Below are 11,386 nucleotides of genomic sequence, written 5' to 3'. Positions count from 1 at the left end.
ATTGTGTTCGACCCACCATTTCCTTCTGTCTTATTTTAATATTTCTTAGTGAAGCAAAAACAAAGTAACATGAGTTTGTGTCTGTAGTTTGACCTGCTCTGACCGGAAGTTTTCATTGAATGTGAAGGTCATATACTAGGGGGAAGTTTTTGTTTACAAGCTTATCTCGATGGGACTATCTCGATCATTAAGTTTTACATTCCAAAATTTATTTCAAAGTTTCATTGTCAACATTTGACTGATGAATGATTGTTTGTGTAGATGCCTTTGCAAGATGAACAGACATTTCTGGCTTACATCATTTGTCGAATCTGAATAGATGGCTTCTTTTTTTTTTGAAGAACAGCTTTGGAATCAATTCGGCTGTTTTAGGGGGTTACTGGTAACAAAAGAAATTCATTGCACATAATTATACGTAGGAGCCTAAAGCTCATATTTTGTGCGTAAAACCTACTTAGCTCAGTTTCATGTTTTAAGATGGTTAGCTTGTTTCGAGATTATTTGGGAAGGAGGGTGGGGAGAAGAGCAGTGCATTTACTGAATATATACACGGCAAATGTGAAAAATCACATCCACACGCTTGCGCGCAGACTCAAGTAAAATGAACTTTATTATCTCACACGAGAAATTACAATTATGGTCAGATAAAAACACGCAATAAATGAAACATATCAATTGTCACAGGGGTACTGAAAAAAGAAGATGGAAGCTCAGCAGAAAACGATCTAGAAAAAGCAGAAACACTTAATAAATTCTTTGCAAGTGTGTCATACTAAAGAGACCTTGACAAATTTACCCGACCTTGGAGAAAGCTCCAGGTCGGGAAACGTTAATATTTGTGACTCCTCTGGGAGCTTTCCTTCTTCCATTGATTTCTGAAACAGTGTCGTTATTGGAACTGCTAGGGTCCCGCAGCTTCTGACAGAAGGAGGGGACTAATGCCATCTGGGCCTGGAGCTTTTCCTGTCTTCAGGTTCTTGTGAAGTTTTTTGACTTGCTGAACAAAAATGGTTACCCCAGTGAGTTCTGCCTCATATGTGTTATGGGGGTGTTCAGGCAGTTCACCTCCTCCCTCGACTGTAAATATGCTCTGGAAAAACAGATTTAGTATTTCTGCTTTCTCACTATCTGATGAGGTCTTCGATCCATCATTTTTCAATAAATCGGCAATTCCAGTTCTTGATTTTGTTTTATTGCCAACATATGACTAGAATGCCTTAGGATTCTTCTTTGCTTGTGATGCAACCTTCTTCTCAAGTCTCTTTTTCGCCTTACGGCAGGCATTACGTACTTGATTTCTGGCTCTAACATATTCCAGATAACTCTGACCATCTCTTGTTTCTAACCAGCGTCTGAAGAGCCTATGCTTTTTCCTGACTGAAGCCAAGGTACCTCTGTCCATCCATGGTTTTCTATTCCTGCCGCCTCCTGATCTTTGGTACAAATTTGTCAGTAGCTCCTGCAGTTTCACCCTTGATGACTGACCACATTTCGTCAACTGTCAACACTGATAACTTGCTGCTCCAGTCAACTGAACCTAGTCTCTGTCTAAAGCTATCAACGTCTGCCTTGTGAAAATTTAGACGCTGACACTTCTTTTCTTCAGTACGTGCACATGGCAAGGTGATGACTAGAGTGGCATGGTCACTTTTCCCTATCCCTGCCGTAGTCGTGATATCTAACACCATGTCATCTCTGTTTGTGAAAACCAGGTCAATCAAGCTAGGAGTCTGACCCTGTGACGTGTTGGTTCTTTCTGGTGCTGTATCATGTATGCATCTCTAGTTGTCCTGAAGGAAGAGTATGCTGGATGGCTTTCCCCTACCCTACATTTTTCATTAACCCAGTCTATTTCTGGAAAGTTGAAATCTCCTAACACCAGTAAATGAGATTTTTTTTTTCTCTGCTGCTTTTAAAAACAAACTTTTCATCTTATTGCTATTTTCTTCACTGCAGATGGGGCTTCTTTACACAAGTCCTAGAAACAATCTCTCATCGTCGTCCAGTGTACATTCCACAAACAAGGATTCTCTAAAATGACAGAGGTCAATGTCACTTGGGGTTGGCCTAAGACCACTAGATATATATTTTTTTTTAAATGCCTCGGAGTCCAATATCAGTGTTGCTCAGATTATGAAATAATTTATATCCTTCGTTAGCCACTTCGTACTCACTCACACCATAGCGCCTGGTACTGTTGATACTACGTGCGTGCGAGTAGTGTCGCTCTCTCGCTGTTTGTGTGTGTGTGTGTGTGTGTGTGTGTGTGTGTGTGTGTGTGTAGCGTTGAAACTTTGAAATGATCAAAATCAGTACGGCTGCTTTGCGTATAGTTGTTTTGTGTTAATCAACATGGCCAAGTCCCTTCATCGCTGGATGCGCACATGCTGATGAGATTCATTTCTTGTGTTTTTCTTGGTTGTGTTCGATATGAAAATTGAAACGATGAATGGACCTAACGGAAATACGTTCTTCGAAGAAGATGACGATGATTTAACGGATGAGCAATTACCTGTTGTTTGTAATGAAAGACGACACACGGAAAAGATCGAAGGTTTAACTCTGACTCTGGAAACACAGACATGGAGAATGAAAGAAAGGGTTTGTTAAAAGTGTCCTCACTCATGTGTTTCTGTTTAGATGTGTGAGGTGGTTTTCAGCTGCACCCTGCAAAAGATCGCCACTTACTGTTTCACAAGTACTCATGTAGTATACATAATTTATTCAGACATGGCCATCCAGTTGCTGAATGCAAAGGCTTTCAAAATTTGCTGGACACCACAGGTGTCAAATGTGGAGAGAAGTCTCTATATTTGATTTGACCATGTATCGTCGATTTGTTTATAGATTTCCACTTCCCCATTTTCCCTCTGTGTGCATAAGCATGTGTGGAATCTATTTGATTGCCAGCTTTGTGTTTACACAATCAAAGCTATGATTTATTGTCAGTTTGTTTACAGTACATTACTATCAGTAAGTGTAAGCGTCCCAAACACTATTAACATGCTTCTGGCAGTACTGTTTTGCTGTAAGTTGGTGAATAGTTTAAATCAAGCACAACATAGATTTTTAATATTTTAGAGATGTTCAACTGGCTGCCCCTGGCTTCACATTCAGTTCATTTACTCTAGGAGGTGTCAAAGTTCAGTTCAATTTCTCAAGGAGACGTCACTACGTTTGGACAAATCCATATAATGCGACACCACATCTACTAAGCAAATGGCTGACCAGCAGCGTAACCCAATGCGCTTAGACAGGTCTTGAGGAGAAAGAAAAGTCATAAGTAAATTAAAATAAATAATAAATAAATATGAAAATTAAATAAAAACAAGATGCAAAGCCTTCAAGACTCACTAGTGCTTCACGCTTTATGCAGTAAAGGAATCATGAGGAGAGAAAAAAAAAGACATTTAAAAAAAAAAATGTTGAAAAGTGCTCGGTATTAAATATGATATATATAAGATTAGCTTGGGAGAAAGAAAAAAAAAGGCATACTAGCGGGATCGAACCACACATATTCAGTTCCGATGCGAGCAGACTAATCCCCAAGGCTGTGGCACATCTGACGTCAAATGATTAAATCAAAAACTTAAAGCAATGTTGACATTTTCTTCTTCATGCGATAAATAGATGTGATTGTAGTGGATATAATAACACCATTTAAATCATGTTTTTTGTATGTTTTATTATATCTCAATATTCTTTTATTTCGTCGGTAAAGGAGACGTTGCCATCTCCTTCAAGCACATTACAACACATGGTAGATTTCTAGATCTGCACAAACCAGTCTACAATGGGCTGAAAGAAATGGTCGATGCAATTTTTCTTTTATGTTGAGTCCAGTTAATTCAGTGTCCATTTTAGAATATTTATATGCAGTAAACACGTTGATGGTGTAGTTAGTATCACTGTAAGTGTTCTGTCCAGAATTTGTGTTTCTTTCCTTTTGATTGTGAACAAGAAACACGAGGTCATGTCAAACACAACCTACCTTCTGGTCAGCCGAACTCAGTGGAAAGTGGTTTTTAGAAGTTTTGGATTTCAGAACACATCTCAGTGAAATAAACCATTAATGATTCAGAAATACGACTTAATTCAGGAGTCTTACAACCTGTTATTGGTATGACTGAAGATTTTTTTTCGTACTGTGTTTAACTTTAAGCCAATTTTGGTATTGGTAGACAATGTATTTCAAGAGAAAATGGCAATGTTAAAGTTTACCACAGACATACACGCACACACACACACAGACACACACACACACACAGACAACCGAACACCGGGTTAATCAATAAGTAAGCAAATAGGTAAGAACATAAAATGTAATGCAAAAAAAAGACAATAATGATAAATAATTAAACAAGTAAGCCAATGAATATAAATATAAACACACGCACACACAAACACAGGCATATACACGCATACTGAAAAATATATACACAACAGATATGCAACAAATGTGCAGTCTTACAGATATAAAAGCAAATGTAGACAGGCCCAACACTACGTATACATAAAAGTACACACACACTGACACACACACACACACACACACACACACACACACATTCCCTATCTCCCACATTATCCCTGCCCCCCCACATTACACACACACGTGCCCCCACACACGCATACACACATATATTATAAACCCGCACTTTCCTATATTCCATAACTCCCACAATACCCAAAATACAGACACACACACACTCCCATGCCCAATACACACACAAAGTTCTACATATCACAGCTCCTACAATGCACACACACACACACACACAACACACACACACACACACACACACACACACACACACACATGGTCTCACACATGTACAGAGCTCCCATGACACATGCGAACACGCACACATGCACTCACTCACACACACACGCACACCCTGCCACCGATTTGCCGCATGGTAGGAAGAGATCTCATGCATGTTGCTCAGTCTGCTGTATTTGGGAAAGCTCAGAGAGACTCAAATGTTTGTTTGATTTGCAAAGGATCATGCTCTACCTTTCATGCTAGACATGTGGCCACTCCCTCACTCTAGCTTTCTTTTTGTTAGGCAATCAGTGGTATTATGGCCTTGTATCTGGGTTTTTGAGGTACTCTTGACTTACTTTTCTTAGTATTTCTGATTTTCCCTGATGTAGACCGCTTCTTGTTGCTGCATTACCAGCAAGCCTGTCAGCTCGCTCATTTCCCTTTACACCTGCATGTCCAGGGCAGTAGGACCATGTAAGATTTTGAATCTGAAAGTTGTGCATTGCCTCATGCCACTCTTGGCTCCCCATTCCACTTAAATTTTTTTGTTCATTGAGTCTGTCAGAATCATGGCATGTTGATTTCCAGATGTATGAATAGATCATTATTGGATGGCAGCCACTGGATTCACATTAGAATATATCTAATAAGATTTTACAAAATTAAACAGTTTACTGTGAACCACCACCACTAATCTGGGTTCATGGCATTATAATGGAAGAGTGATCTGGTTTATAAACATATTTGGGTGAGGGTGAATGTTCAAATGCATATTTGGGTGAGGGTGAATGTTCAGTTGCAAAAACACTGAATTTTTCCCAACTAAAAAAGGAAGACATTTTCCTTTCAACAGAAAACCTTTCAACCTCTCTTTTGTCTTGTATGTTACCAGGTAAAAGGTGGAGATTAGCCAATAACTTTGATCAGTTTCAGTGAGGTGTCAAAAAGCATGTGGATAGATCCATATGCTACACATTACTTACTTTCAAATATAACAAAAAGAATGAAAACAAAAGCAAAAATGCCAGATGCGTCTCCAGTACCTAAACTGAATATGATGGTCAGAAGCATACACAACATTCATGCTGACCAGCCGGCTTGTGATGAGTGTCATGTCTGAGATTTTTTTGTTATTTGGCTGTATCACTATCAGTGTTTTTGAAATAACCCCTGCTGAATTTGTCGTACAGGGATGTGATATGGCAGAGAGACCACATGAAACAGAAACAAGAATGGTAAGGTAGTTTGATTAACTTATATAAGCCATGGCAATCAAAAGATGATACCATTGATTAAACTGATTAAAAAAAACAACCTTTCTGATAATTAACTCAAATAGGTTTGTTTATGATTTCTTGTCTCACACATGTGCATACAGGGTGTCTATGTAATAACCCAGTTTCATTTGTTTTCCTTTCATCTGTGTGTATGTATTTGTGTCCATGGAAAACTTCTGTCAGTTGGCATTTTCTCATCAACCAGGCAGAAAGTTATTCATACGAATAAAACCTGTCTAGCTGTCTGTGTCACCATTATGGTGACACTGTTTCTGAAGGAAAGTCTTCTGAAAATAATTATTTAAAAAATGTTCACAAGTTTCAGAAATGATTTTGTTATATTTGAAAATCATTATTTTCTCATTACCACCAAACCAGTTATGAGTTATAAATTATGCCAATAGCTTTCTACACTGGTGTATGAGGTGATGCTTTTTACAGTATTGCAGTAATCGAAAACAGATCCTATCAAGTTCAGATCAGATTTAAATATATTGGCTATTGAATAAGATTTAAAACCCAATGGGAATTGATTGAATTATGCCTGGCAAAATGGTGGAAGGGACGTAATTCTGATGTAACATGTGCATAACAGTTGTGATGTTTATTTGTTTTATGAGAATAAAAGTAAGTAAGCTGCTGTTGAATAACAATTGTGACATTTAAATTTATTTTATGAGAATGAAAGTAAGTGAACTGCTGTTGAGTTACACATTCAACTAGAAAACTCATACTACTATTTATTACATACATTTATCAAGAGAAAGAGATTGTGTGTGTGTGTGTGCGTGCGCGCGGGCGCGTGTGTGTGAACAAAGCTTGTGGCAGCATCCAACTTGGCACAGTAATCATAATTGATCAGACCTTTTCAAAACTGTTGTTGCCTAAAGGTTATTGGAGTATGGCTGTCACAAGTATTTTAGCTGTGTTTTTTGTTTTACTTTTAGTTAAAAAAAAAAAAAAATCATTCTCACTTCAGCAATTTACTGTAACTGTTTTTCTTCTGTATAAAAGTTACCAATCATGTCCATCAGCTGCTGTGGTGAAGTGTTCAACTGATGACTTGGTCATCACAGGTTAGAGCCCCAACAGAAGGGTTTGAATCTTTGATTGTTGGTTTGTTTGTTTTTTGTTATGGCCCATGGCCTAGAGCTGAGTGTGCTATGACTGGAGTATGAGCTCAAATGGGAAGACTGAGATCACACAGCAGAGGGTCATCCAGTTCATGTATGCATCTTTGGTAGTGTTGCTCAAGTTTCCTGACCAACACTGTAGGTACCTGTATCTCTCAGCCTGGGCTGACACCAGGATATATCTTAGTGCATAGAGAATTGATAGAGTGTACATAAGTTAACCCTCTTGTGCATGCACATATCTGCACTTAATTTTGTCTAAAAACGTACTCAATACTTTAAGGGAGTTTACTCCATGATTTTAGTATGGTTTATATATATATATATATATATATTTTAAAATTTAATTGTCTCATCCGAATGACTACACATTTAGTTTGATTTTCCAGTCAAACTTGGGAGAAAGGGTGAGACCAGCATTTGAACCCAGACCCTCAAGGACTCTGTATTGGCAGATAAGTGTCTTAGCCATTCTGACACCTTCCTCCCTACAAATTCTACTTCTACAGATTATTCAAAGTCCAGTTACATTCACTGAAATGTTGATATCGTGCTGGTGCTAACAGTGTGTCATGATTGTTTTTGTCATTTTCTGTCAGATGAAGACCGTGAGCGTTGCATTGGTGCTGTGTCTGAATGTGGGCGTGGATCCTCCAGACGTGGTGAAAATCTCTCCCTGTGCAAAGATGCAGTGCTGGATCGGTAAAAAAAAAAACTGTTTGTTCCCGCAGTGTTAGATATTTGATGAATTTCATCACAGTGCTAATTGTACCATCTTAAATGAAGTGAAAGTAAGACCAAGTGGAGATTTGAAGAAGAACTGGGATTTAAAAAATCTGATTTGTATCATATATTTGTACTACATTCTCATTTGATATTAGTTATTTAGTGTGGATTATGTTACTTTCTGAATGTTGTCTACTTACCATCATGTGTAAATGTGCAGCTTCTTTGCAAGCTTGTTTATGAAAAGGGTAGATTAAAACATGGCTGTTTTTGAATTTTTTTTTTTTTTCTGTCTGATTCATTTTATACATTTTTACAAGACAGGTGAATTTGCCACAAAATTTGATCAGTGTAACTTAATTAGTCGTGAAATTAAGCATTCCATTTTTCAACCCACTCCAGTGACTAATTTTCTTGTCCTGTTTTCTTACTATGATCCAGTCTCAATAAGTGATCAAAGTGCTTTAATATTTTATATTTTGAAACTCTTTTTTGTTTTTTTTTTTTTTGTTTTTTTGAATGACTGTTCTTATTGTCCTATTTTTCCTTCAAAGATCCATTGTCGATGAGTGCTCAGAAGGCCCTAGAAACAATCGGAGGAAATCTACAAAAGCAGTATGAGCGTTGGCAGCCAAGGGCTCGCTACAAGCAATCGCTGGACCCCACGGTGGATGAAGTCAAGAAGCTGTGCACTTCCTTGCGCAGGAATGCAAAGGTGAGGCTGTGGTTTTGTGTGTCTGGTCGTTACAGATTTGTTGGCGAACTGTGCAGATTTTTTAATGGTGTTATTAAACAGATTTCATTGTTCCCTTGACTATGTGTGAGTATGTGTGCATTTGTGTGCATGCACAGGCATGTGTTGCACAGCATTGTGAAATACGGTTTTAAAGATTAGAAGTAACTATCAGATTCTTGGCATTTTTTGTTTGATGCAAATGTTATGGTTAATAATGGTAAGTCTTTGTCCTCATTCAAATCAGCTCTCAAAACTCACCTTTTCCACAGTTGTTATGATTAGTTTTCCTGTTCGTGTGTCTGTCTGCGATTGTTGGTGGGTGGAGTGAGAAATGGGGCTGTATCAGTATGAATGCCTGGTGTGTGTGTGTGTGTGTGTGTGTGTGTGTGACCTGTTTATTTTGTGGTGTGTATATGCAAATTAATGTTATGAAGATGTATCTGCATCAATGTATGTATGTGTAATTGTATTTGTAAATACTCTGGGCTCTCCGGAAGATAGGACGTCCAGATATTCATTATTATTATTATTATTATAAATCAAGCTGTGCTGTTGTTTATATTGTTTGTTTTTTTCTGATATCCGCTGTGCCCCTGCAGGTGTGTGCATGTGTGTTGTGTGTGTGTGTGTGTTCAGGTTCTGTGAATGCAAAATATTTGCCACATTAATGGGCCTCTGCATCAGCATGTGTGTGTGTGTGTGTGTCTTTCATTGTGATACCAATGCATTTGTTTTTGTACCCCTGGAACAAGTCTGTATGTACACAGACGTTCATCATCTAGTATTCCACCAGAAATGCTGATTTTCTTTCCGGTGGTATATCAAGCTCCAAAGCTGTACATGTCAGTGTGTATTTTCTTCTGCCCCACGCAGGAGGAGAGAGTGTTATTTCATTACAGTGGACATGGAGTGCCTAGACCTACTGTCAATGGAGAAATTTGGGTCTTCAATAAGGTGGGTGAAGTTGTTTGTATTAGGTATTTAAGTATTATTGTCTGTTCTTTTTTTATGTTTTGTCAGATATTCGTGTGAATGAGTATGAATAAAGTATATTTCTAGAAGTTTCATATCTCCACAATTACACATAAACACACATGGGCTCACACACATGCACACACATGTGTTTGCATATATATTATATGTATAGAACTCGCATGCATGCAGTTAAGATGTACAGTTGTATATGCTGCACACACACTTGGGAACACATATGCACATAGCGCACGCACATGCATATACCACCACACATGCATACGATTCTAACAGTGGGTTGCAGCTAACACAGACCAGTTGCAATTGTTTTAGTAATTTCATTTAAAAAAATATCAGCAGTGTGTTGTTAAACACAACAGAGAAATCTGGAAGGATGTAGGCTGTATTGAAAAACTAAAAAAGGAAAACTGTTGATGTTTCTTTACACCCTATGTTGCTTCATTGTCTCCATAAATGTCCCATAATGTTTCGCTGTGTCTGAAAACATGAATGTTGCTGTAAGTCGTGTCTGAAAACATAAAGGTTGCTGTAAGTCAGCTCAGCCCAGGTATACAGCTGTTGTGCAAAGGACTCTGTGTTTGTAAAGTTTGGTTTCTGACTGAAGATACGTGCTATGTATGTATCAGTAATGATAATAATGAAACCTCATATATATAATATATATATCTGATTCTTACAGTTTGGTTTCTGACCAAGATAGGCACTAGATAAGTATCAATAATTCATTATTTATTAATTCTGATAATAACAGGAAAAGATCTGATGCATGTTAATGATTTGATCCACAGAGCTACACTCAGTACATTCCCCTGTCGCTGTATGACCTGCAAACGTGGATGGGTCACCCCTCTATCTACGTGTTTGACTGCTCCAATGCTGGAGTGGTGGCAGAGTCCTTCAAGTCCTTTGCCAAGCAAGTGGAACAGGAACAGGATGTAAGTGATTTTCTTCTCGCTGTCCTTTCTTTCTTTTTTTGTTGGAGTGTGTGTGTGTGTGTGTGTGTGTGTGTAAAAGTACACACTCATGTTTTTGAAAGGTTTTTGGGGTTACACATGGAACAGTTTGGGTATGTACACATTGACAAGACAGAGAGGGCGGTAAAAAAGTGGGTTGGGATGTTTAGTTAACTGGGTAAGGCCACAGCCAGGTTTGCTTGTTGAAAGTGAAGGCACACCTGCGGCAGTGTCATGTGTCAATTAAGTTAAAGATGATTATTTGGTCCACACACGTCAAGGAAAGGAAGAAAAGTCATGGAATTTGAAAACAAAATTATCCAGGACTGTAAAGTCATGGAGATATGTTTGATGTCACAGAAAAGTCATGGAACTGAAAATGAAGCCTTCAAAAAATACAAATGCTTGTACTGATTGAAGAATGAAGAAGAAAAAAGTGTTAACATTACCATAGCTATCTTCAGTATATGCACATTGTTAGGTTTTATCCCAATATACTTTGAGGACGATAGCAATTGTGTGTGTATTTGGGGTGTTAAACCAAGACAAGGTGTATGTCACATTATTATTATCAGATTATTATTGTCTTTCTGATTGCTCCACTATGGACATGCAGAGCACAGTATTGTTTGTAAGTTTTCTCTTCCCAGTTTGCCATTTGGATAACAGGAGAAACACATTTTGTGAGGAAAATAGCTGTTTGGTAATTGTGAAAATTTCTGAAAATGACATGGAAAAAGTTTTGGACAAGTCATGGAGTTCTGAACTTGTAAACTTATGTGGACCCAATAAGTGGCCAA

General features: G+C 38.0%; 2 protein-coding genes across 6 annotated transcripts in view; one reads left to right on the top strand and one right to left on the bottom strand.

Moving 5' to 3' along the window:
• LOC143291497 (actinorhodin polyketide dimerase-like) overlaps positions 1–102 on the bottom strand; it is a 10,400-nt gene extending 10,298 nt beyond the window's left edge. For both annotated transcript variants that reach the window (XM_076601381.1, XM_076601390.1), the window contains exon 1: positions 1–102. This exon is cut by the window's left edge. The gene's annotated coding sequence lies outside the window, so the exon portion shown is untranslated.
• Positions 103–2,366: 2,264 nt separating this feature from the next.
• Positions 2,367–11,386, top strand: part of LOC143280515 (regulatory-associated protein of mTOR-like) — a 57,041-nt gene continuing 48,021 nt past the window's right edge. For all 4 annotated transcript variants that reach the window (XM_076585220.1, XM_076585204.1, XM_076585211.1 and 1 more), the window contains exons 1-5: positions 2,367–2,601; positions 7,778–7,880; positions 8,459–8,619; positions 9,514–9,594; positions 10,422–10,568. In XM_076585220.1, coding sequence (XP_076441335.1) covers positions 2,431–2,601; positions 7,778–7,880; positions 8,459–8,619; positions 9,514–9,594; positions 10,422–10,568 — 663 coding nt within the window. In that variant the 5' untranslated portion in view covers positions 2,367–2,430. The remainder of the gene's footprint in view (positions 2,602–7,777; positions 7,881–8,458; positions 8,620–9,513; positions 9,595–10,421; positions 10,569–11,386) is intronic.

This window comes from Babylonia areolata, chromosome 1 (genome assembly GCF_041734735.1).
Source record: "Babylonia areolata isolate BAREFJ2019XMU chromosome 1, ASM4173473v1, whole genome shotgun sequence".
NCBI classification, from domain to species: Eukaryota; Metazoa; Mollusca; class Gastropoda; order Neogastropoda; family Buccinidae; genus Babylonia; species Babylonia areolata.
The sequence above is the reverse complement of the archived record's forward strand: the minus strand, read 5'-3'. Positions and strand labels throughout refer to the sequence as shown.